Genomic DNA, 27,286 nt, shown 5'->3' on the forward strand with positions numbered 1-27,286 from the left:
GAAGGAGGAAAAATTTGGAAGCAACTCTATGCGAGAGCTGTTCCAGCCCAGAACATACTACTCAATATTTGATATCAACAAAATAGTGCGTTAAGAAAGCTGATGAATGATTGTGGATTCAAATGTGCATGTGTGAATGTGTGTGCAGCTGTGCATGTGTATATTTGCAGCGTTTACAGTTAACTTATCATGTATGCCAGACACGTGGCATTTCGCATATGTTTCAATTTTGTCCTTAAGTCATTCCCATTTGGTACTTTTAAAATTATTTTTGCCTGGTTGATTACTGCATGAGAGCCCATTGAATGACTTGTGGGGGGAGTTTTCAGCTGTTTGGGGAAGATTGATGTTGTTTCTTTTGTGTTGTATTTTGTGGTTAATAACATACTTCCTAATATTCTGTAGCGCACAGATGTCAACCCTTTTCAGGCAATGGACCGAATGATGTTAAATATGCGAAACAGTATGCAGGAATTACAAAGAAATTTTGTAAGTACTAAAAATAAAGCCATGAGAGCACTGTTTTCAGTCATTGGTACCCTATATTCCAGCAGCTTTCAATATTTATTTATTTATTTATTTATTTATTTATTTATTTATTTATTTATTTTTGCTGTACTGAGGATGGAACCCAGGGGCATTCTACCTCCAAGCTACACCCTCAGCTCTATTTTTTATTCTTTATTTTGAAACAGGGTCTCACTAAGTTACAGAGGGCCTAAGTAGCTGAGGCTGTCCCCGAATCATGATCCTCCCATCTCAGCCTTCCAGATACTGGGATTACAAGCATGCGCCACCAAATCCAGCTGACTTTCAAATATTTTTTACCATAACCCACAGTAGCTAAAAAAAAAAAAAAAAAAATCTTACATATTACTCCCACTACAGTATTTATGGACCTGCATGTGCTGATATTTTCTATTTTATTCCATGTTTTTAAAAAATCCTGTTTATAGCTGGACGTGGTGGCGCATGCTTGTAATCCCCGTGCTTGGGAGGCAGAGACAGGGAGATCGCACAGGTTTGAAGTCAGCCGCACTGGCTTAAGAGACCCTGTTTCCAAATAAAAAAGTATAAAAATAGGTCTGGGAGTGTAGCCCGGAGGTAGAAGGGTTTCCAGGAACCCCAATACCACCAAAAAAAAAAAAAAAAATCCTGTTTATATCCCATTAAATTTATTTTGTAACCTACATGTTTGAAAAACAACATTACTTTTTACAGTTAAAAAATTTCAACCTCTAAAACATTTATTCTGCTAAATCGCTATTGTAAGTAAACATTTTATATGACTTTTCATATTTTTATTATTTATAAACTGCTTAAAAGGATTTGTAGCAACTAATTAACTTTTTTTTTTTTTCCTTTGGTGGTACTGGGGGTGGAACCCAGAGGCTTTCTACCTCTGGGCTCTACTCCCAGACCTGTTTTATATTTTATTTGGAAACAGGGTCTCACTAAGTTGCTGAGAGCCTCACTAAGTAGCTGAGGCTGGCTTCGAACCTGTGTGATCCTCCTGTCTCAGCCTCCCAAGCACAGGGATTACAAGCGTGCACTACCACGCCCAGCTAGAAATTAACTTTTAATATAAAAAAAATACTCGGACTGGGATGTAGCTCAGTGGCAAAGTGCTTGCCTGGCAATCGCACCACCCTGGGTTTGATCCCCAGTCCAAAAAAAATTTTAAAAACTCTGAAAATGTTGTTTAGGTACTAGATTAGGTTCACACAGCCCAAATACTTATCAATTAGAACTAGTACTCTACTATTATACTCATAGTATTAATGTAAGAAAAACTTGATTCTGTCTGAAGAAGACCTAATCAGTATAGTCATCAAGTTTGAATTCTATAGACTTTTTCACAATGCCTAAATCTAGGCCATTATGAATGATTGTAGTAGCAATCTGACACCCACAGAAGGTATGAAACTTCCTGGTGCATTGCTTATTGGTTAGACATTGGCAAGATTGTTCATGGGTCAGCCACTGACTGGAGGTATAACCCATCTCAAGGGCATTGCATCATTAAGTCTGACCCAGAAGGACCTGAAGACCTAATGATCTCTGAATAATGTGTTGTTATTCTTTTTTTTTTTTTTTTTTGCGGTACTGGGGATGGAACCCAGGCACATTCTACCTGAGCTACACCCGCTGCCCTATTTTTTAGTCTTTTTATTTTTGAAGCAGGGTCTCACTGAGTTGCAAAGGGCCTCACTAAGTAGCTGAGGCTGTCTGTGAACCGCAATCCTCCTGTCTCAGCCTCCTGAATCCTGGGATTACAAGTGTGTGCCACCATGCCCAGCTTGTGTTGTTATTCTTAAGTGGGAGTTGTTACCAAAAGATTAAGGAGGTAGATGTCCTGGGGTGCCAATTGAATAAGCCACATTGATAGTGTGGAATCCTGGGAAATGATAGTGCTGATTATTTGAACCCTTTGGCATGAATTCTTCATGTCCAGCTGGACTCTGAATTTCTATTTTGCTTTTGCCTCTAGGGTCAACTTTCAATGGATCCAAATGGACATTCATTTTGTTCTTCTTCAGTTATGACTTACTCCAAAGTAGGCGATGAACCGCCCAAGGTTTTCCAGGCCTCAACTCAAACCCGCAGGGCTCCAGGTGGAGTAAGTATTGGATATGCATTCTCAGAGCTTTATAAAGTTGTGGGGTAGATTGCCTCATTTCAGGGGTTAATTACTAGGATTTGATGTGGTACAGAGTGGTGGGAGGCAGGCTCAGTGGTAAGGCCAGCGTCCCTGGAATCCATTATGTTCATTAAGTTTGTGGCAATTTCAGTTCCTTTGAGGGCGACTCCTTTCATGTAGTGAGGCCCTCCACAACTCAGTGAAACCCTGTTTCAAAGTAAAGAATAAAAAATAGGGCAGGGGGTATAGCTCGGAGGTCAAATGCCCCTGGGTTCCATCCCCAGACCCGCAAAAAAAAAAAAAAAAAAAAAAAAAATCTGTTGTCTATTGCCTTCACATATTGACAGTACAGATACTAAAAGAAGCCTTTATTTCATGAGATAAATGTCTATAGTTTGTATTTGACATAAGTTAATTTTTAATGAAGTCTTTCAAGAGTAGAGGACGAATGTGTAATGAATACCATATTGCCACCTTCCAATTTATTCAAATTATAACATTTATTTTTCTATTTGATTCAACTTGTCTGTTTTCTTTCTAAGCAAAAATGTTACAGATAGAGTTAAAGTTGTCTAGGTCTTTTTTCCCTTTGTCCCTCTTTAGACACAACCATGTATTTCTCTGTCTAGAGTTTATCTTTCTCATGGATGTTTTTATAATTGTAGTATTTATGTATGTATCATAAGATATAATGGATTATTTATGCAGGCTTCTAAACTTTATATGGATGGTGTCATTTTTGTGTGGCACTGGGGATTGAACCCGAGGACATTCTACCTCTGACCTATACCTCCAGCCCTATTTTATTTTTATTTTGAAACAGGAGCTTACTAGGTTAATGAGAGTCTCAACAAGTCTCACTGGCTGAGGCTGTCCTTGAACCTGCAATCCTCCTGTCTCAGCCTCCCAGGTACTAGAGTTAGAAGCTTGTGCCACCATGCCCGGTGAATGGTATCATTGTTGCATGTGTCTTCTGCAGATTGTCTTTGCTCAACAGTGTGCTTCTGAGATTTGTTCAGGTGGATACATGTATCCCTCATTTCTTTATTTTAACTTTTATATGGTACCAAAATATAAATGTATCGCATTTTATGCACATTTCTATTGATGTTTAAATGTGTCTAATTTTGTACTAATATATCTTTATACCTGTCTCCCCGTATAAGGATCTAGGAATTGTATTGTTGGGCTGTAGGGTGTGTGTATCTTCAGCTTTACCTAGAAATTACTGTTACTAATTCCGCAGTGACTAAAATTGTTGGTGTCTACAAACTGGTATGATAATTCACTTTTCCCATGTCCTTGTTAGTAGTGGTAGTATAATTTTAGGTTTTCCAGACTAATACTTATGAGGTAGTTCATGTTTTAGTTTTTAAACACACCTGCTAAGTGTGGTAGTGTGTGCTTGTGATCTCAGTACTCAGGAAGCTGAGACAGGAGGATTGCAAGTTTGAGGCCAGCCTTGGCAATTTAAAATAAAAAGATAAAATAATAACAAAATTTTCAAAGTAAAAAGGCTAAAAGGGCTAGAAATGTAGGTCAGAAGTGGCGTACTCCTGGGTTCAATCCCAATACAAAAAAAAAAAAATCAAAATAAACCCACACATTTTTAATGATTCTTTTGCAATAGTTCAACAAATTTATCACACATTTTAATTTTCATTTTCTAAGAGCAATAATGTCTTAAATGTAAACAATGTATTTCACATCCAATCAGGTTAATATTATTTGACTATCATTAGTATTCTAATATCACTTCCATGAAATTGATAGGTGGGAACCGAGAGACTGAAGCCCATCCACATGACTGATGAATAGCTAGTCGGCCTCATCCGTCGGCTATGCCAGTGTGAGCGTCCATCTGTTACACTGTCCGAGACAGGTGTTGAAAGCACTAAATTTCACGTTTACCAAAGTACTCTTAATATTTTATTGCAACTTAGAAAATGGTGAAATTGTATTGGTTCTGTTTGTCCTTGACATTTTCATTTTAAGCAGTCCAGAAAATCTGAGCCAAACTACCAGTTTTACCACAAATTGATAGTAGAACTGGTATAGTTAACTCATTACTTTTAGAACATTAGAGCATGGCATCACCTCAATAAGTAAATAAGCCCTGGGCATTGAGAATTAAATCCAGTCTGTTCTACAAATATTTAAATTTTAGCCAAATAACATGTTTTCTTTATTTTTACAGATAAAGGAAACCAGGCGAGCAATGAGAGATTCTGACAGTGGACTAGAAAAAATGGCTGTCGGTCATCATATCCATGACCGAGCTCATGTCATTAAAAAATCAAAGAACAGCAAGACTGGGGATGAAGAGGTCAATCAGGAGTTCATCAATATGAGTGAAAGTAGGTTACTGGCAAACCTTTACTTTCTCATCAAGTAGCAGCTGCATTTGTAGAACTTGTTTTTACAGAAACATTTTTGTGAAAAGATGTAGGTTATGAAAAATGTGTACAGCACACTTTGAGTAAGAAAATTGTGATTTCATCATTTAACAGTAGATCTGTTTTTTTTTTTTTTTTTTTTTTTGTTGTTTTGTTTTGCTTTTTGTGGTACTAGGGATTGAATCCCAAGGGGCATTCTAACCTTTGAGCTCCTCCCCCAGCCCTATTTTATGTTGTATTTTGAAACAGGGTCTCACTAGGCTGCTGAGAGTCTTGCTAAGTTACTGAGGCTGGTCTTGAACCTGTGATCCTCTTATCACAGCCTCCCAAGTACTGGAAGTACAGATGTGGCACCACTGCCATCTAGTAGATGTTTTTACAGTGTTTATAGCAGCGTGGAGTATCATTTATTTTTCTCATTTTATAGTTGTAAAATGGAATCTTCTGAATTAGTAATTTTATCAATATTGTCAATAGGTAAAATTAGTTTTTAAATATTTTTGATTATCAAGGAAATACATTAAAAATTATAAAGAAGAAGATAAAAATCATCTGTAATCCCAACTCAAATACCACTAACTTTTAGTGTATTTCTTCCCAATAGTTTTATATACAATAGTTTTTTATTTTTTGGTTTTTTTTTTTTATTTTTTTGGTGGTACTGGAGTTCCTGGAAACCCTTTTACCTCCAGGCTACACTCCCAGACCTACTTTTTATATTTTTATTTGGAAACAGGGTCTCTTAAACTAGCAAGGCTGGCTTCGAACCTGCGTGATCCTCCTGTCTCCGCCTCCCAAGTGCGTGCGCCACCACGCCTGGCTGCAATAGTTTTATATACTTTTTTTTCTTAACTTGGGATTGAGCCCAAGGGCATTCTACCTCCAAGCTACACCTTAGCTCTTTTTTATTTTGAAACCCTCTCACTAGGTTACTGTGAATATCATTAATATATTTTTTTTTTTGGTACTGGAGATTGAACCCCAGGGGCACTTACCTCTGAGCTACACCCCCAGTTCCATTTTTTAAAAAATTTTGAAACAGATACTCCGTAAGTTTCAGAGGATCTCATGAGGTTGCTGAAGCTGGCTGTGAACCTGCAATCCTCCTGTCTCAGTCTCCCAAGTGCTGGGGTTACAGGTGTGTGCCACCACTCCCAGCTGAGTGTCATTAAATTGCTGAGGCTAGTCTCAAACCTGCCATCCTCCTGTCTCAGTTTCCAGAGTTGCTGGGATTACAGATGTACACCACTATACTGGGCAACGTTCCATACATACTCTTTTGGGGGGGGTCTGAGGATGGAACCCCCCTAGGAGCATTTGACCTCCGAGCTACATCCCCAGCCCTATTTCTTATTCCTTTATTAATTAATTAATTAATTTATTTATTATTTATTGGTGCTATTAGGGTGGAACCCAGGGGCCTTCTACCTCCGGGCTACATTCCCAGACCTATTTTATATTTTTTATTTGGAAACAGGGTCTCTTAAGCCAGCGGAGGCTGGCTTCAAACCTGAGCGATCCTCTTGTCTCAGCCTCCCAAGCATGGGGATTACAAGCGTGTGCCACCATGCCTAGCTCTTATTCTTTATTTTGAAACAGTGTCTCACTAAGTTGCAGAGGGCCTCACTAAGTAGCTGAGGCTGTCCCTGAACTGCAATATTTTACTATCTGTATGGTTTTATTGTGCTTACTTTAACTCACCATTAATAATTATAAACACATTATTATTATTATTTGTAATACTGGGGATGAAACCCAGGGGCATTCTACCTCCAAACTATACCCCAGCCCAGTTCTATTTTTTTTATTTTGAAACAGGGCCTCACTAAGTTGTAGAAGGCTTCACTAAGTTTCTGAGGCTGGCCATGAATTTGTGATTCTCCCATTTCAGCCTCTCCAGGACTGGGATTACAAGCATGGGCTACCACACTTGGCTTATTTTATGATTTTTCAAAACATTCCAAGTGGTTATTTAAAAGTTTTATCAGGAGTAGCCTATAATTTTCTTAAACTATTCATATTTTAAACACTTAGGCTTTTGTATATATAAGATTTTAATTTCTGAGCCAGGTTTGGTGGCATGTGCCTGCAATACCAGTACTTGGGAGGCTGAAACAGAAAGATAGCAGGTTAAAGAAATAAGGCTGGGATGTGGCTCAAAGGTAAATTGCCCCTGGGTTCAATCCTCAGTACAAAAAAAAAAGTTACTTTGTGGTATATTCCAGATAACATTTTATACATATGTATGAATTTATGAAATAAATATTTTTATTTTCTAGATCATATTTATTCTTCAATGCTTTTAAGCCCTTTCCATGTCCTAGTCTTTCAACTATGTTAAAATGTATTATAATTTATTAAATTTAAGCTAATTTTATTTTAACCACTAAGAATAATCAAGCTTTTATTATTAATATATAAGTGAAATCATATTTAAATTTAGTTATATTGAGCTCCTATTTTAAGTAGGTATTTCAAATAAAGAAAAATAGTAAAAGATTTAAATTACAATATCATAGTAAATGATTTAAATTATGCTATCATTTTGGAAAAAGGAATTCTATTGATATGAGAGTTTGATAAAATTATGTAATAAGAGTTGGGTGTGGTGGTGCAGGTTTGTAATCCCGGAATTTGGGAGGCTGAGACAGGAGGATTGCAGGTTTCTGGCCAGCCTCAGCTATTTATGCCCTCCACTGCGTAGTAAGACCCTGTTTCAGAATAAAGAATAAAAAATGTGGCTGGGGATATACCTTAGCGATAGAATGACCCTGAGTTCAATCCCCAGTACCAAAAAAAAAAAAAAAAAATTCTGCAGTAAGATGGAAGCTATTTTAGTCTAGTAACACATTATTCTGAAAGAACAAGAGCTGTCATCTGTGAGATGCTACTGTTAAGGAAGTTAGATTCCCTGCGTCATCACACCATAAATGGACAGTGAAGCCGAGCAGCCTGCAGAGCTGGTGGACAGCGCAGCTCAGGATAGACAGGGAGATGGTGAAGTGAATAGGAATGCTGGCTGCAGAGGAGATTCCCAGGACACAGGGACACCAGCCTCTGTGAGGACTCAGGAGGAAGCCTGAGTCTTTCTGAGGCCATGTAATCAGGTCAGCCTGTCCACTGGAATAACGTGATACTCAGGCAGATGAGAAACCAGATACCAGCAGAAATAGGAGAGGGACAAACAGGAAGGGAAATATCATCCCAAACATAGACGTTTGTATCCGGAGCAGCCTTCTGCCTGTCAGGGTTATGCTGATGCAAACACAGGTTAGCATGGGGTGGCTGGGCAGCGATGCAGCTGATCATCAGTACCTAATCCCTGTGTTTTCATGTCTGATGCAGGTGATGCTCATGCTTTTGATGACGAGTGGCAGTATGAGGTTTTGAAGTACAAACCAGGAGGACCAGGGCGCAATCTTGAAAACACCAGAATGCGAAGTGTTGGTCATGAGAGTTCAGGATCCCGAGAACTTAGAAGAAGGTAAAAGTTACTTTTTTTTTTTTTTTTTTGGTACTGAGAGTTGAACTCAAGGGCATTCTATTCTCCCAGCCTTATTTTATTTTTATTTTGAAACCGGGTCTCATTAAATTGTCAAGGCAGTCCTCAAACCTGTGATCCTCCTGTCTCTGTCCCAAGTACTGGGGTTAGAGGCATCTGTCACCACATCTGTGTTTGTCAAAATAAACTTTTATTGGTGCATTGTAGTCTTACACATAATGTAGTTCAGAGTGACATGGACATACATCACACAGCACTTGGCGAGCTCCCCCGTCCCACTCCTTCTCCTTCCCCACACATGATTTAAGATTGGCATTGATGATTTCACATATGTTCATTATGTCGACAGAAGTCTTTCCTTCACTGATTCTTCTTCCCCTACCCCACCACTACCCTCTAGGCCCCCTCTATGGCTCAAATGGGGTTTCCCGTCCTTTATCTAAAGTCCCTCTGGTATCCTCATTACTCCAGATTCCACAGAGGAAAGAAAACATATGGCATTTCTGTGACTGGCTAATCTTAATTAACGTTCTCCAGGTCATTCATCCATTTTCCTGTATATAATTTTCTTTATTGCTGAGTAGAATTCCATTGTGTGTGTGTGTATCCCATAATTTTGTAATCTGTTCACCTGTTGATGGACACCTAGACTGGTTCTGTTACAGTGTTTTTTAAAGGATCTTTTGAAGAAATGTTATGTAATTTTACTTGTTTTGGTCTTCTGTTTTGTGGCTGTGACCAACATACCTGATACAAATAACACAGAGGAGGAAAGGTTTGTTTGGGCTCAGGGTTTCAAGGTATAGTTCATAGTCAGCCAACTCCAAGGTAGACATCATGGCTGCATGGAGTGAGGCAGAGGACTTCAGCTTATCATGGCAGCCAGAAAGCAGAGAGAGTGACTAGAAGTGCCAGCAACCGATAAAGTTCTCAAGGCCAAGTTCCCCAGTGACCCTCCTCCTCCTCTAGCCACACCAAACCTGCCTACACGACCACCCGGTAAATCCATTCAGATCATTAATCCAATGGTTTGCCCACTGATAAAATTAAAGCCCTGATTCAGTGATTTCTCCTCTGCATATTTTTGTATTGCCAATACATGCACTTTTCCAGGGGATATGATAAACATTTAAGTTATATTCTCTTTTGAAAGTTGTAAAAAATTTTACATTAGAGTATTCAACACAAATTTAAATTTGTATCTGAAGCCCAATAATATTTTACCATTGTATAGTTAGTAACTCACTAACAAACTGTGCTTCAGAATATAGAGGCCAAAATCCTCCTAAGGAAAAGATACACTATAATTATTTTTATGAAACTACAGAAGGAGAGAAAGGGAGGGACGGAGGGAAGGAGGGAGGGAAACCGAGTTCACCAGGCCTTAAACCCAAAGTCTGTTCTCAGTTGGATGAGTGGAGGATTGCTGCAGAAGGTGGAGGCCTTGCAGAGAGGAATGAGGGGAAAACAGGGACATCAGAGGCCATGTGTAGAATTTCATGTGCCAGCACTTTTTTTTTTTTTAAAGAAATACTTGTTCAGAGCTGGGCGTGGTGAAACACACTTATAATATCAGTACTTGGGGAGCTGAGAATCAAGAACCACAAGGTAACCTCAGCAACTTAGACCCTCCACAACTTCGTGAGATCCTGTTTGAAAATAAAATATGGACGGGGGTGTAGTTCAGAGGTAGAATGCCCCTGGATTCACTCCCCAATACCACTAAATAAATAAATACAAAATACTTGTTCAGGAATGTGAGCCTGAATGTTTTCTGTTAAATGGTTTTGAAAGTTGCTCCCATCCTAATTTTAGATAGTATGTGTCTTGCTTTGAAAAATTCATGGTTGTAAATCCAGCAGTGTGAAGTTTAATATGAAATCCAGAGTCCAATTAGAGAAAACATGCTCATTATGGATGACCTAACTGCAGCACTTTCTCTTTGCCTGAAACGTTCAGTGCTAGGTCTTCTCAAGTGAGTTTCTTCAGTGGTGAAAACGAGACATACATGTGTCCAGCATGGCAGTTCCTAGCCACACATGGCTGTTGAGCCGCACTTGAAGTGTAGCTGGCACAAGTGGGGAACTCAGTTCTTTTAATTAAATACAAATGTGACTAGTGACTACCATATTACAGTACACTTTAATCTGCAAAGAATCAAATCTTAGGAAAATAGCTGTGTCTTTCTTAAATTTTCAGGGACATTGTCTTATGTTTTCAAAGCTGTTAAGGTACTTTAAAGATAAAACTTAGCTGGTCGTGGTGGCACACTCTTGTAATCCCAGCATTTGGGAGGCTGAGACTAGAGGATCGCAGTTCGCGGACACCTCAGCTACTTAGTGAGGCCCTCTGCAACTCAGTGAGACCCTGTCTCAAAATAAAGAATAAAGAATAGGGCAGGGGGTATAGCTCGGAGGTCGAATGCCCCTGGGTTCAAATCCCCAGACCCACACACACACAAAAAAAAGATAAAATGCTTAATTTTTTTTTAACATCTTTGTAGTGACTTATATACACCTGGCTATTTTAAAATTTTGTCAATATTCATGTGTGTATTTCTTAGGGAGAGACCTCATCAGAGTCCAGCCATTGAAAGTGGAAGACGATCCAATGTTTTTGTGGACAAACTCAACATCAAAGGATCACCTGTGAAAATCAACAAAAAATAAATAGCCAAGCATTTGACTTGTTTAGCTTTAGTTGTTTCTACAGAGAAAGTAATGGTGCTGGGTAATACACATTAAGACCAATCTCTTGTTAAATCAGTAATATACTTTGCAACTTTCTTCTGATATCTGAATGTTCTTCAGAACTCTAGTTTTGTGTCCCCACTGTAGGAATAAAACTTTAATTTTCAAAATGTGATTAAATTATTAGGTAAAATTTTGTAAGTCTTTAAGACATACTAACTTTTAAAGCTCACATGCTGATTCGCTTTCCCAATTACTTTTTTATTGGCTATGTATTCCTGTATAATATAAAGATTGACAATGGAGCTATTTCCACAATTGATAATTAGTTAGAAGAAAGTAAAATGTTAAAAAGAGACTATTTTCATTATCACTATACTATTGTGATGATGATGGTAAAGGTACAAATATATCGTCTCAAATTTTATAACATGTTATATAGCCAACTGGCTTAAAGCTTTGAAAATAATAAAACTAGCACTGTTTTATAAGAAATTATTTTGACAAAGGACAAGAATAATCAAATAGTTTATTTTCAAAGAAAGTGTATTTTAAATTATACCAAAGTCTTGATATAATTTGATACAATATATTCCTTTTTATTCTATATTATACTCTTAACATGTGTCAGAATTTTTTATTATTATTATTTTTTTCTTTTTGGTGGTACTGGGGTTCCTGGAAACCCTTCTACCTCCGGGCTACACTCCCAGACCTATTTTATACTTTTTTTTTTTTAATTTGGAAACAGGGTCTCTTAAGCCAGCGTGGCTGGCTTTGAACCTGCTCGATCCTCCTGTCTCCACCTCCCAAGCGCGGGGATTAAAAGCGTGCACCACCACGCCCGGTGCTATATTATACTCTTAACATGTGTCGGAATTTATATTGATCGTTCTCTTTTACTTCTTAAGGTGGTATATTTCTGTTCTTTCCCACAAACAGCTTAATCTCTCTTCAAGGTTAACATTCTAAAGTTGGAAAGCCCTTTGGAGAAACTCTGCTTATCCTTTTTTGACAATTAAAACAAATATATTTGGTAGTCTGAAAAAGAAAATGATTATCTCAAAATTTATTAGACAGGTGACATTTTTTTTGAGCAAGGTATTTAATAATACAATTGTCCCTTTATTATACCATTTATTCTAGAATTTTATTCTACCTTTTCTCTACCTAGAATTCTCTACCTAGAATTTCATCTACCTTTTTATTCTAGAGTTCAATCGTTAATAATTTTTATAAAAGCTAGGGATGAAGTTTATAAGAGTATAAAAATCTTAATTTTTATATCTGTCAAAGAAAAAAAGAACAGAAAAACCCACTGTCACTATAATCCCAAGTATATTTCTTTTTAAGTTTAGAAATAAAATTGTTAACTATATATTATACTTCTTTAGTTTTGTGACTGCTCATACTTGTCTAATTTTCTGTATTCTATGTCTGTTTTATGCCTTTAATTAGTCACTAACATGCAAATGTATTCATTTTTATAACAAATTACTTGAGCATGTATTAGTTAAAATAGTTGCTCTTGCACAGTTCAGTGCAGTTTTAACATGCTGTAACCTATTGGTTATTCATTTATTTATTTAAATTTTTTCAGAGACTAACTTATTTGGTAAAGCAGATACCTATCTAGGAGAAAACGCTGGCTATCTCAAAAGAGAGGTATCTTTGGAGGCAAAGCAATAGATACATATTCAAGGGAGAATGTGGGCTATTTCCAGAGGGAGAGACAGCCAACGCATACATTTTAAATGACACTTTTACTAAATTGACTTGATAGAGCAAAATCTCAACAGACACTTTATTCTTCTTTTGCCTAAATCATTACACTGATGATAACTTGAGCCATTGTTTCAAATCTGAAAACAGGCTTTAATAATTGTGCTTAACAGTATGTCTCCTTTATATCATATAACAGCTGGAAAATTCGTAAGATACTTTTTCCTTCAACATTTTTTACCATGGAAAGCAAGTAAATATTGAAACAAGCCTTGATTTTTTTTTTGGTTAGGCCACAATGCTTTCTTAGGTAACACTCATAAAATATGTGACATTTAGTGAAGGTCAGTATAATTTTATATTAGATACATACAATATTAGATACATACAATTTTTCAATGATTCTACTTGTGCCCTAAAAAAAGCACAGAGAGGTAAAGGTGACAAATTCCGATAGTCTAAACATGAGTGAAAAAAGGAAATTCAGCACCCCCTGGGTACTTCCACCACCTTTATTTTTTTTTCAGTACCCTTCGGTTGCCCCTGAGGCCACCACCAGCCCCCTCGATGGGTCCAGCATCCCTGCCCAGGGGCAGTATTCCACACTTTGGTAATCTATGGCAATACATTGACATATGTTCAAATTAGAGACATAATACTTGCTAATACGAGTTATCATTATACTAGAGGTACGTAATTATTTTTATAGAAATAATTATTGGTCATTAACATTTGAAACTAATAAAACCTTCTCTTCCTCCATTCTAACTCTTTTTAACATTCATTCATTTTTGCCTAGTATAAATAATGTTAATGTACAATGTTTCATAAAAACCATAAAATTTGAGGAAAAATGTCTTCAAATTAACTTTTATTTAGAATTTAAATTACATGCATTAAATACAAACTTAAATTGCTGAAACTAGAGATAGATTAAAAGCCACTGTCAATTCCAAACATAGGTGTTCACAAAAACCATTGTTTCCTTCATTTTCGGTAAATGCCAACTTCCCTTAAGTTGCCTAAGTGGAAATACTAGCAGTGCAAAGAAGTAATCACCCTTCACCTGTGTTGTGTTTTGTACTGGGGATTGAAATCAGGGGCATTCTATATCTGAGCTATACCCCCAGCCATTAAAAAAAAAAAATACGGTCTTACTAAATTGTTGCAGCCCATCTTAAATCTGCAGTCTCAGCCTCCCAAGTACTGAGACTACTACGTAGGCATGCACCACCGCACCTGGCTCTTCACCTGTTTAATTGTTCCCTGTGTTTCAGTGAAATGAAAAGAGACTTCCTTGTTCTGCATTGATAGATACTGTGTTAAGTTCACTTGATCCTTGAGACTTCAAAATCATATCATATCACTGGACTGAGGCTTAAATAGAATATAAACACACACCTGCCTCCTTTAATCCTAGTACTTGAAAGGCTGAGACCAGAGGTGTGCAGGCCCCAGGAGAGCCTCAGAGAGTAGTGAGATTCTCATCAACCTAGTGAGGCCATTTCAAAATAAAAACTAACAATAGGGCTGGGAGTATAGCTCAGAAGTAGAATGCCCTGGGTTCAATCCCCAGTATCTCACACACACACACACACACACACACACACACACACACACACACACACACAGCCTATTGTATAAATGGTATTACTTATGTGGAAGCTGATATTCCTACATTTTTCTCTCAGTTCAGGCTGCTATAACATCACATAGTCTGTAGGCTTAAACCTTTATTTGTCACAGTTGGGGATGTTGGGAGTGTGAGAGGAAGGTGCCAGCATAGTTGGGTTCTGGTGAAGACCTTCTTCCAGACTACTTCAAACCTCACAAGGCAGAAGCAGCCAAGAACCTCAAGGGCTCCACCCTCAAGCCCCAAACACTCCCCAAGCCCCTCGCTCACCATCACACTGGGCGTCAGGATTTCCACATGTGAATTGTAGGTGGGATGGACAAATGTTTTACTCTGTAACAGGGTGTGTGTGTGTTACTGGCAATGGGACATCCTATCTCTGAGATACATCCCCAGCCTGGTTTTATTCTTTTATTTTGAGCAGGGAGGGTTTCATTGCTGAGGCCGGCTGCGAACCTGTGATCCTACTGTCTCAGCCTCCAAAGTACTGGGATAACAAGCATGCGCCACAGCTGGCTCCTCATGTTTTAATCTTTTTGTATTTTCCACCTGTCTTTTGGATTGCCTTCTGGATCGTTTCTTTGGCTGTACCTATCGATTTACTTAGTCTCTCTTTAGCTCTGTTCTGATTTTTTACCCAGCCACTAGATTGTCAATGCTAGTTTATTCTTCATTACTAAAAGTTCTATTTGATTCTTTGACTCTCTTCAATTTCACTTGGGGTGTGTGTGTGTCTGTGTTTAACTTGGGATAGAACCTAAGGGCATTCCACCTTCAAGTTACAAACCCAGCACTTTTTATTTATTATTATTTAGTTTTGAAACAAGATCTTGCCAGGTTGGTAAGAGCCTCACTAAATTGCTGAGGCTGCACTCTAATCTGCGATCCTCCTGTCTCAGCCTCCCTGTACTGTGATACAGGCAGGGGCCACCATGCCCAGCTTAGTTCGTTTCTATAGGCTTATGTTTCCTGCTCAAATGTTCATGATGCTCATTTCTTTTGATCTAATTCTTACGAGATAATTCTTGCATCTGAGCACCCTTTCTAGACTTGTTTCTTTCTCCCGTTGCTTGTTTCCCTGTGTTAGGACTTCTGTCTATGCCAGTAGCTTTTCTTGGAAAGGTTTCCTCTTGGTGTGCTTCGTGTCGGGGCTAGGATATTTAGTATCTCCACCCAAGTTCTTCAGTGCCTGGACGGTGCCCTTAGATTTAGAACCGCTCACATGGAAGACCTCCCTGAGGCCTCTTAGCTTCTGATCTTGTGGATTTTACAGTAGATGTGGTTCCAGTCTTTGTGTCATGCTGTTACTAGTCAACAGGATGATCCCTGGAGTCCTAAGGAGTTCCCCAGTTTGGGAAAGAGAAATTCACCCCAGGGCCTCCAGGGGCCCTTAGCTTTCTGGAGGTGAGGGGAAGGATCTTAGGTTTATTAAGGAAAAGTGAAGATAAACATTCAAGGGAGAGCGCAGGCCACCTCGAGAGTGAGAGAGGCCCCTGGGATATTTGGGGTACTTCTTTTATGGGGGTGGTGGTGACTAGGGGCACATGGCTCTGATGGAGGTCTGGACTTTCTCTTCCCAGAATCTACGATGGTGGCTGGGTGGTATCTGACCTATCCCTCCTAAAGGATCCTTTGTTTACTAAGCATTTCCTGAGTCTCAAGTGGGGAGAGGGACCATTTTGATTAAGGCTGTGGGCTCCTGGAGGCTTCTGCCTACGACAGAACACACCCTGCAGGGTGGAGTCAGAGATTGCGAACTTTCCAGATTTTAAAACTATGTTTTTCTCTCTTTCCCAACGTGTCTCCTTTCTACCTAGTATTTAATTTTTTTTCTACTTCAATGCTGCTAATGGTCTCCTGGGTTTGGGGGAAAACAGTCCTACTGTGGGTAGGGAGGCTCCAGGATAATCCTGGGGGTTAGGGGGCAGGGGAGTACAGGGGCCGTCCGGCGGGGTTGGGGGGATGTCGAACCGTCTCCTGAGGTCTTGGGGCGCGGGGGGGGCGCTCTGGGCTCCATCCCGTGGGAAGCGGGCTCTGGACCCGGCTCAGGCCCGCAAACGGAGGGTCAGGTGCAGGCTTCCACACCTGGCAGCCCCAGCTGTCCCCGCAGGGTCCAGGCGCTCGGATTCCCAGGCCGCGCGGGCGCAGAAGGCAGCCTTGCACCCTCAGTTTCACCCCAGCTCTGCTGCGGACGCCGCTGCAGGCTGTGACCCAGGCACAGCGCGGGGCTCGGGACCCGCGTCTTCACGCAGCGGAGGGTTTTGAGCACCTGGGCGCCGCACTTCCTCCGCCCGCCGGCAGGGGTCGCCGCGCTCCCGCCCTGCGCCCCGGAAGTGCTCCTGCCGGCGGCCGGCGAGACGCGAGCGCTTCCGGCGCAGTACGGGCGAGGGCGGCTCGGGTCGCGGGTTCCGCTAACCATGCGGCTCCTCCGGGCTGCGGTGGCTCTGGGCTGGCGGGGACGGCAGGTGCGGGCCGGCCGGCAGACAGAGGCAGGTGCGGGGTGCAGGTGGCGGGCCGGCCGGGCGGCGGGCACGGGGTGCGGGCGGTCGGGCGGAGCTGGCCAGGTGCAGGGACCCGGCCCGCGGCGCCGCCTCCCGTGACCTCACCGAGGCCCCGAGCGCGCTTCGCCCGCTGCGCTCTGGCTCTTCTCTGCCGTGTTTCTGGCCAGAGGTGTGGAGGACTCGAGGGGTGTGGGCACCAGCCTGTGGGACAGCGGGAGCGGGCGCCCGCCGCCCAGCCTCGGCGTGACCGGGACCCACCTTCCCCCAGTCCAGCCTCCCTGGAAGTGGCCGCAGTGCTTTGGGGTGTGCAGTTCTGTAGGGAGAGCTTCCTGTGATACCTTAACATATAGGGGCATCCCCGCTAGTGTGGTTTTAAGAAAAGACAATTGTTTTGTGTAGAGGAAATCAGTACTAGAGTTATTGTCACCACTACATAGTACATGTAAGTCTTCAAGCACCCTTATTATTTAAAAAAAAAAAGAGAGAGGGGAGTTAGTAGATTAAATTAAACTTGTGTCTCCCCCCCCCCCCCCGGAAACTGAACCCACCTGCATTCTACCACTACACGCCCCAGTTCTTTTTTTTTTTTTTTTTTTTAATGTGGTACTAGGGATTGAACCCAGGGGCATTCTACCTCTGAGCTACGTCCCCAGCCCTATGTTTTTTATTCTTTATTTTGAAACAGGGTCTCACTGAATTGCAGGGGCCTCACTAAAATGCTGAGGATGGCCATGAACCTGTGGTCCTCCTGTCTCAGCCTGCTAAATACTGAGATTATAAGCATGCACCACCACATCTGGCTATTTTTTGTTTGTTTGTTTTGAAACAGGATTTCTCTAGGCTGCTGAGTGTCTCACTACTTGCTGAGGCTGGCTTCAAACCTGAGGTCCTCCTCTCTCACCCTCCCAAGTCCTGGGATTTAAGAGTGCACTACCATGCTTGGCTTGTGTTCCCTACTAAACTTGTTTTTAGGAGCTATCATTCTGATTATGTCATCTCACGTGTATATTTTCAAACCAATATTTGGCAGAAGTCTTGGTCCCGTTTTGCTTTATTTTTTTTTAAAGAATATACCCTTTTCTTTTGTCATCTTTCCTTTGGTTATAGGTGTTGCAGGTTTAAACGTTTCCTTTTCTTTTGTCATCTTTCCTTTGGTTATAGGTGTTGCAGGTTTAAACGTTTCCTTTTCTATGTTTGCAGCTTTCTCATGTCTGTGGGGATCATTTGGAGAAAAGATGTCCACAGCTTACATTTTGATTGCCTATCATTCCTTATCAAAAGTGCATTGAATTGAGCCCTTTTATTTTTTTCAGGTTAATTGGAAGGCCTGCCGGTGGTGTTCATCAGGCATAATACCCAATGAAAAAATACGAAATATTGGAATCTCGGCTCACATTGATTCTGGGAAGACTACATTAACAGAACGTGTACTTTACTACACTGGCAGAATTGCAAAGATGCATGAGGTACATGATTCCTGGTTGATTCCAAGTTGATTAGAACTTGATTTTAATTGTTTTATAGATTTGATTTAATAACTGTCACAAAACCTGATAGATTAAAAACAATGGTAACAATGAATCTTTAATCAAAGATATAGGCACAAAGAGAGAGCTCAGTTTGTCTTGAAATGTTATTCTCAGTAATTTATCTAGAGACTCTCAGTCACTATGAATATTCTTAGCAGATGTCTTTTAAAAATGCTATATCAGCTAGGCACAGTGGTCATGCCTGTAATCCAGGTATTTGGGAGGCTAAGATAGGAGGATTGCAGGATCCAGGCGAGCACATAGTAACATAGGAAGAACCTGTTTCAAAATAAAACGTAAAAAGAGGTAGAGATGTAGTCCCTGGGTTCAGTCTCCAGCACCACATACACAAAAATGAAAAAAACTAGAGAAAAAAAAAGAAAAGTAAATCAACATAATGTACCATTAAGTAGCTCTTAAAATAGTTTTTACATAATTTTTAATAGTGGATAAATGTTTATAATGTTAAGTGGGTTTGAAATGACACATAGTATGAACTCAATAGTTAAAAAATACATGTCAGAAAAATTACTTTAAAAATCTTAGAACTAACTTCCGGGAAGATGGCGACGGAGGAAAGCGGAGCTTATGAGCCCCTCTAACAACCAATCTCTATTACCACAAAATCAGCGCCTTTCATAGCCAGAAAACACCATCCGCAGAGAAACAAAAAATGTAATTACAAGGGACAGAGAAAAAGAGGGCTGAAAAAATGAGGCACCAGAAAGAAACCAGACTGCAGTGCTGCAGCCGGAGCCACGGCGTGGAACGGCGCGGGCATCATCTTTTCTTGCAGCACCAGGCGCCAGAGAGGAGGGGGACTCAGAACAGAGCCCAGAGCCACCGAGGAGATACATACGCCTCACCCCTGAGGACACGGCAGTAGCGCCATACTGCTGGCGGCAGCGGCGAGTTCACCGGACGGCACCAGACCAACGCACTCAACAGCCCACCAAGCTCCAGAGAGGAGTGGCGGACAGCGAGCCGAGTTGAGCCACTGCGGATCAACCAGGAGGAATTTGGCAGATTTCTCAGCACAGGGAGCATCTAAAGCTCCCAGGGGCTGGGCTCAGCACACCTTGCAGGGACTCAGAGCGGAGTTCAAAAACAGAAAAAAAATACACCAGCCTCACAGCCAAGGGTGTGACAGCAGTGCCATATTGTCACCGGCAGCGGCAGCCGCAGCCGCGAATTCACCGAGTCCACTACAGCTCCATCTGCCCCCTCAACAACAGTGAGTCAAATTGCGGGCCCTGGAGGAGAAATCCCAGTACTATACTCCCAGGGACTTGACCCAGTGGGGGAGTGGCGGTGGTAGAGATATCACACCATAGGAGAACGCCCAACCTGGCACCCCACATGGTCTAAAGCAGCTTCGATTGACTCCCTGGGTCTGAGACTCTGCGATACAACCCAGTACAGGAGTAGTGGGGACCGAGATACCACAGACTCGAGATCCAGAGCACCTTAAGTGAAGGCGTAGTGACCCAAGGGAAGAACCCAGAGAAGGCACAAACTTCTGAAATCATGGGAAAGAGGAATAACAATGGAGCAATGAATGCCCACAACTCCACAACATCAGAACCTGATAAAACAGAAATTCAGAGATTTCTAGAAGATCAAATCAGGAAAATAACTGTAGAAATAATAGAGATGTTTTGAAAAGAATTCAGAGAGAGCCAAAAAGAGATAAAGGATGCAATTAATGAAGTAAAGGCCTCAATTCAAAGTACAAACAACCGACTAGACCACATGGAGAATAGAATATTGATCTTAGAAGAAGATCATTAAAAAAATGAACGCAGTTTCTAATTTAGAAAAAAAAATCTGACAGCAGGAATCTGACATTGAAGAAATATGGGCCCATTTTAAGAGAGCTAACCTAAGAATAATTGGAATAGAGGAGGGAAAAGAAGGTGAAACCAAAGGGATAAGTTGTCGCGCGCAGCGACGACTCTTACACGATCTTCCTCAAGCAGTTTTATTACCCCAGGTTCTTATACAGTTACCATTCCTCTTTAATGCTCTCTCAACGCCCTCTCAGGTAAAAACAACATCAGTCTTCTATCTCCTCCCTCATCACTCCACCAACCCTCCTCTGTGGCACTCTACGTCTCTGCTGCAGCACACACCGGTCACAATGGTGGCTTTGTGAACATGTCCGTCCCAGCTCGGAGCCCGGAGCAGTCCGCCAAGGAACCGCTCTTCCTGTCCACCAACCCTCTTAGCTCCTTCTCCTTCTTCCCCGCTAGGGCATGCGCGCTTTTTAACCTTCTCCTGGGCGGGCAGGTGGTAGCACGAGGCGTTGCGTCACTAATTATCCGTAAGGCGCCTGATAGGGCTCACTGCGCAGGCTCAGGGCACCGCCAGCCTCGTGAGCCTCGTGACTTGGCTGCAAGCCCAGGCGCCATCTTGAGTCCACGCTGGCAACAAGCCTGGGTGCCACCTCGGTCCTGCCGAGTGGGCCCCAACATATCTCCCTTTTTGTTTTATTAAAATAAGGCTCGGGATCGTGCCTGTCTTAGGTTGCCGACCCTCAAGGACCATTCTTACCCGTCATTGGGAGAACAATAGCATGATTGTTTCCCTGTCTTAGGTTGAAAGGTCCCGGGGACGATCTTACCCGTCACTGACTACCGATCCAGCATACTGAGCCATACATGGGGAGATAAGCCAGCTTCAAGGGCTGCCATAGCTTGCACCAATATGCGCTGTTGTTGCAGTGTGCGTTGTCGAGTTCGCCTGATATATCCAACCATGAAACATCATGCTACCACCAGCAAGAATGCCCAGAACGCCATGCCACCCCAGTCTTTTAAAAAACCCAATGTTCCGTGTATTAAGTCCATTCATTGTTGTACTGTGGCGATTTCCACGCGGGTAGAATTAATTGCAGCGATGGATCCTCATAGCTCAATCATGGTGTGTTCAAATTCACGGCTCCAAGTTCCTAGAAGCGTCTTGCTTAATTGACGAAACAAATTGCCTGCATGGGAGAAATTCTGATACTGCACATACGTTATACATATAGTCCAGATAATTGAGCTTGCTGAGCCATGCCAGCAGCCACATGTGAGGATAGAGCATTTATAGTGGTTGCAATAACTGCCACGGCCACAGAGGCCACAATTACAGCAATAAGAGCAGAAATTCCAAAGTCTCCAAGGGTGCATAGAAGCATAGCAGAAAGTCAGAAAACAGGTATCAATAAAACAACCTAAACTATCATTAACCAAGGTAAAGGAAGAGGGAAAGTAGAAATAATTCCCCAAAGATCTTAAAGAAAACAACTCATCTCTACAGTACCAAGCAGCAGTTTACAACTCTTACGTTAGGAACTAATCTTCTGACCTATCCTTTACACATTAGGCGCCTTTTCCAACTAACCTCAGGTGTCTTCCATCTATGGTGGCGGATTAGGAGAGGGAGTCGAATCAGGACCAGCCCGATTCTCTAACTTGCTTACACTAAAAAATATCCTCCTTAATGGAGCCCCCTTTGATCGGGGAAAATACAGCGCTGTCCCTCGCTTTTCCGCGAGCCTCGCTTATCCGCGAGCCTTATTTAAAAAATATCCTCCTTAATGGAGCCCCCTTTGATCGGGGAAAATACAGCGCTGTCCCTCGCTTTTCCGCGAGCCTCGCTTATCCGCGAGCCTTATTTAAAAAATATCCTCCTTAATGGAGCCCCCTTTGATCGGGGAAAATACAGCGCTGTCCCTCGCTTTTCCGCGAGCCTCGCTTATCCGCGAGCCTTATTTAAAAAATATCCTCCTTAATGGAGCCCCCTTTGATCGGGGAAAATACAGTGCTGTCCCTCGCTTTTCCGCGAGCCTCGCTTATCCGCGAGCCTTATTTAAAAAATATCCTCCTTAATGGAGCCCCCTTTGATCGGGGAAAATACAGCGCTGTCCCTCGCTTTTCCGCGAGCCTCGCTTATCCGCGAGCCTTATTTAAAAAATATCCTCCTTAATGGAGCCCCCTTTGATCGGGGAAAATAACCCTCCGTAAACGGAGCCTCCTCCTCCCTTTTCGGAGTCAAGGAGTACTTACCAGCCGGCTGCCCTGGACTGCCGAGGTTCTGATCAAAGCGAAGGTCCCCGTACGGGCCACCACTTGTCGCGCGCAGCGACGACTCTTACACGATCTTCCTCAAGCAGTTTTATTACCCCAGGTTCTTATACAGTTACCATTCCTCTTTAATGCTCTCTCAACGCCCTCTCAGGTAAAAACAACATCAGTCTTCTATCTCCTCCCTCATCACTCCACCAACCCTCCTCTGTGGCACTCTACGTCTCTGCTGCAGCACACACCGGTCACAATGGTGGCTTTGTGAACATGTCCGTCCCAGCTCGGAGCCCGGAGCAGTCCGCCAAGGAACCGCTCTTCCTGTCCACCAACCCTCTTAGCTCCTTCTCCTTCTTCCCCGCTAGGGCATGCGCGCTTTTTAACCTTCTCCTGGGCGGGCAGGTGGTAGCACGAGGCGTTGCGTCACTAATTATCCGTAAGGCGCCTGATAGGGCTCACTGCGCAGGCTCAGGGCACCGCCAGCCTCGTGAGCCTCGTGACTTGGCTGCAAGCCCAGGCGCCATCTTGAGTCCACGCTGGCAACAAGCCTGGGTGCCACCTCGGTCCTGCCGAGTGGGCCCCAACAATAAGTAATATCTTCAAAGAAATAATAGCAGAAAAAATTCCAAACATAGAGCAAGAGGTCAATACACAGGTCCAGGAAACTTATAGAACTCCCTTTAGACAGGATTGGAGAAGAGGATCCCCACGCCACATAATTGTCAAAATGACCAATGTGGAAGCCAAGCAGAGAATCTTAAAGGCAACAAAAACAAAGGGCCAAGTGACATTCAGAGGCAAACCAATTAGAATCACTCCAGACTTCCCAAACCAAGTCATGAGAGCCAGAAGGGCTTGGAGTAACATATTCCAAACTCTGAAAGAAAACAACTTCCAGCCAAAAATTTCTATCCCAGCAAAACTTTCTATCAAATTAGATGGGGAAATAAGAAGCTTCCATGACAAACAGAAACTGAAGGAATTTATGTCTTCAAAACCAGCGCTAGAGAAACTACTCAAAGAGATTAACTACAAAGAAGAAATAGGTAACACACACCAGAACCAGAGAAACAAGATTTTCTATCCAACAGACAGCTAAGATTGGTTATCTGTGGAGATTCATTATTTATGTTAGTCTTTTACCTATCTCTAAGTTGTATTGTTTGCTTTTATTGTTGATAACTTTTAGGATTTCTAGTTGGAATATTAATATACCTTCAGATATAGCATTTGGAAATATTTTATCCAATCTATTAGTAACTGTTAACTCGGTTTACATTATCTTTGGATATACAATATGTTTTTTATTTTTTTAGGGAGTTTGTTTACCCTTTTGTTGCCTGTGCCATTGAAATCATATCCAAGAAATCACTGCCAATTTCAATGTTGTAAGGTTTTATGACCCAGATTTTCTTCTAAAAGTTTATAGTCTTAAGATTTATATTTAGGTCTTTTATCTATTTTGAGTTAATATTTGTATATGGTGTTAGGTTAAGGGTCCAATTTTATTCTTTTTCATGTAATTATTATTTTTCAACAATATTAAGTTAAAAGATAATTATTTCCTCCACCAAATGTTCGTGGAAACCTTGTCAAAAATAACTTGACAATATATGGAAGAATTTATCTGTAGGCTTTTATTTAATTCTAATGGTTTATATATCTGCCTTTATAACAGTACTACACTGTTTCAATTATTGTAGCTTTATATGGTTTGAAATCAGAAAATATACATCTTCTAGCTTTGTTCTTTTTCAAGATCATTTTGGGTATCTAGAGTTCATATTCCATATTAGGATAGATTTTTGTGAAAAATAAATAAATATATGATAGTTTCACCTTAAAAAAGAAAAATATTCTCTGGTAAGAAAGAAAGCAAAAAGAAATATTGAAATGTTATCTTTAAGTCATCAAAAGCTAGGTATCAGACAAATGAAACTGTTCTGTGAGATTATCAACATTAATATTGGATAAATTGCTATAATACTAGATGTCAGCCACTAAGCCAAGCATGGGAAGGAGGGATGGGGAGGGGATGGGGTGGGGATCGGGTAGGGGCTAACTGGGCGATGTGTGCATGTATGTCTACAAAAGTATTATTTTTATCCCATTATGATGTATGAATACAGTGCACCAATAAAAAAAAAATCTTAGAACTAGCCAGGCTAGAGGCACACACTTATAACCCTAGTACTTGAGAGGCTAAGACAGGAGGATCACAGGTTCATGGCCAGACTCAGCTACTTAGGCCCTCTGCAACTTAGTGTTTCAAAATAAAGAATAAAAAATAGACCCTGTTTCAAAATAAAGAATAAAAAATAGGGCTAGGGATATAGCTCCAAGGTAGAATGCCCCTGGGTTCAATCCCCAGTAATGCAAAAAAAAAAAAAAAAAAAGAAAGAAAGAAAGAAAAAAAAATCTTGAAGCTATCCTGAAGACATTTTTTAGTAACTTAACTTTCCAGTTTAAAATGTCTTCAGCCAGGTGTGGTACATGCTTGTAATCCCATAACTTGGGAAGCCGAGACGGCAGTAGGATCACAGGTTTGAGGACATCCTCAGCAAATAGTGAGACTTTCATCAACCTAATGAGACCCTGTTTCTAAACAAAACAAAACCAGGACTGGGAGTGTAACTCAGAGGTAGAATGCCCCTGGGTTTGATCCCCAGTACCATAAGAGGTGTGTGTGTGTGTGTGTGTGTGTGTGTGTGTGTGTGTGCATGTGCATCTAATAAACTTACACTTTCAAAGCCATATCCTTCCCAGTGATTTCTCTGAATTCAAATGGAGTATAGCTGGAAAAGATCTATTTTCTGAAAATCTACTTGTGTACTAACACAAGGCTGGTAGGCAGAAATAGTACATAGGGGCTGAGGATGGTTCTGAGACCGGGCTGCTTTCCTGCCTTAGCAGTTGCTGGGGACATTAATGAAAAAGGGTTTTTGGCAGTTAAGGCAAAACCTATCATCAGTTAACTGTTCTATGAGATGGTGTGGTTTGACAATTAGACTTACCTGAAAATTGTGTAAGTTAACAATCTGTTTTCATTTCAGTAAAGATTTCTTTTTTATTGAGATGCAGGGACCAAAGTCTGAATTGCTGTGCTTTTTTTTTGTTTTAGGTGAAAGGTAAAGATGGAGTTGGTGCTGTCATGGATTCCATGGAACTAGAAAGACAAAGAGGAATCACAATTCAGTCAGCAGCTACATACACCATGTGGAAAGATGTCAATATCAACATTATAGATACTCCTGGTGAGTGAGGTTCTTGGTTTTACTGTCGCTTCTTTTGAAAAAAGCCCATTTAGTTTGTCCTACTCTGACCCATATCAAAAGTAAAAAGCCTAACAATGAAGACAGATGAGAAAACAGATGTGGAACGTAGAGTCTTGACTCTTGTGTAGTTTCCTTGAAAGACAGTGGAGATAAGTGTGAGTGGTAAGGGTTTGCCCTTTACACATTTCACCTGATTCCACACTTGCCCCTTCCCTAATATTTTCTAGATGTGATCTTGTTGGGCCCTGGGCCTGATGATGGTGAGCTCAGGAATTTTTTATTTTTTTCTACCTAGAAAAGTTAGGTCATTAGCAGAGCTACAGAAACTTATAGAGCATGTATTAAAAATTCCGACACATCTTTACTACCCTCACATGCTGCTGTGTCTCCTTCAGGCCACGTGGACTTCACAATAGAGGTTGAGAGGGCACTGAGAGTGCTGGACGGAGCCATCCTGGTCCTCTGTGCAGTTGGAGGAGTGCAGTGCCAGACCTTGACTGTCAATAGGCAGATGAAGCGCTACAATGTTCCATTTTTAACATTCATTAACAAACTGGACCGACAGGGCTCCAACCCGGCCAGGGCCCTGCAGCAGATGAGGTACAGAGCTTGAGAAGGATGGTTCAGACAGTTACTAAGCTTTATCCTTAAACTTCTCTTTTGTTGAAAACATTTATGTAAGTCACTTGGTAAATGAAATACTATGTTCAGTAGTTTGGGTTCATGGTACAATTTCAGCAGCTGCTTTGTCTGTAAAATGGTGAAAATATAACTTAAATTTGAAGGTTGAAGGTGACTTCAAGAAACAATCTGGAAATTTATGTATTTGTCTAGAGAAGTCACAATGTAAAGTAGATTCTAAAAATACTTTGCACTATATTTAAGACAAACGTAGAAGATCATTTTTGGCTTTAACCCTTAGAGATTTTAATTAACGTCCTTAAGTAGAATGCTGTCAGATAATAAAGTACTTGCTAGGATAATTGTAATTTTTTGCACCCATATAACCCAGTGGTATTTATAGCATTCTACCTTGTGTGCAACATATTTCACCTGCCCTTTAAAGAGAGTAGGAGCCTCACTTTCACTTTCTGTGGCTGTGTGGCTGTAGCTGCAGGGTCCTACTCGTTTCACAAGGCAGAGCTGGGGGATGTAGCTGGTAAAGTTTGTGGTAGTAAATAGGCCATGAGTGATGCATCTGGTGACAAAACAAAAAAACAAAAAAAACACTGCCAAAGCAGTGTATTTGAGAATGTGAAAGTGATGTTTTTCTCTTTAGTATTTATAATATTTTCTTGGTAAAAACTAAACACTCTCACTTTTTGTCTTT

At 41.1% G+C, this 27,286-nt stretch overlaps 2 protein-coding genes across 5 annotated transcripts in view; both read left to right on the forward strand.

Annotated features, from left to right (window-relative positions):
- Positions 1-11,208, forward strand: part of MLF1 (myeloid leukemia factor 1) — a gene marked incomplete at both ends in the record, with an annotated part of 28,477 nt that extends 17,269 nt beyond the window's left edge. For 2 of the 4 annotated variants that reach the window (XM_080696178.1, XM_080696179.1), the window contains 5 exons: positions 406-489; positions 2,492-2,620; positions 4,839-4,998; positions 8,383-8,521; positions 11,103-11,208. In XM_080696178.1, coding sequence (XP_080552304.1) covers positions 406-489; positions 2,492-2,620; positions 4,839-4,998; positions 8,383-8,521; positions 11,103-11,208 — 618 coding nt within the window. The remainder of the gene's footprint in view (positions 1-405; positions 490-2,491; positions 2,621-4,838; positions 4,999-8,382; positions 8,522-11,102) is intronic. The other 2 variants (XM_080696180.1, XM_080696181.1) reach the window with 2 other exon arrangements.
- Positions 11,209-17,001: 5,793 nt separating this feature from the next.
- GFM1 (G elongation factor mitochondrial 1) overlaps positions 17,002-27,286 on the forward strand; it is a gene marked incomplete at both ends in the record, with an annotated part of 54,176 nt that continues 43,891 nt past the window's right edge. The window contains 4 exons of the mRNA XM_080695763.1: positions 17,002-17,049; positions 18,399-18,551; positions 25,803-25,935; positions 26,352-26,556. Of these exons, the coding sequence (XP_080551889.1) occupies positions 17,002-17,049; positions 18,399-18,551; positions 25,803-25,935; positions 26,352-26,556 (539 nt within the window). The remainder of the gene's footprint in view (positions 17,050-18,398; positions 18,552-25,802; positions 25,936-26,351; positions 26,557-27,286) is intronic.

The sequence above is a fragment of the Muscardinus avellanarius genome (assembly GCF_963383645.1).
Source record: "Muscardinus avellanarius genome assembly, chromosome: 5".
Lineage (NCBI taxonomy): Eukaryota > Metazoa > Chordata > Mammalia > Rodentia > Gliridae > Muscardinus > Muscardinus avellanarius.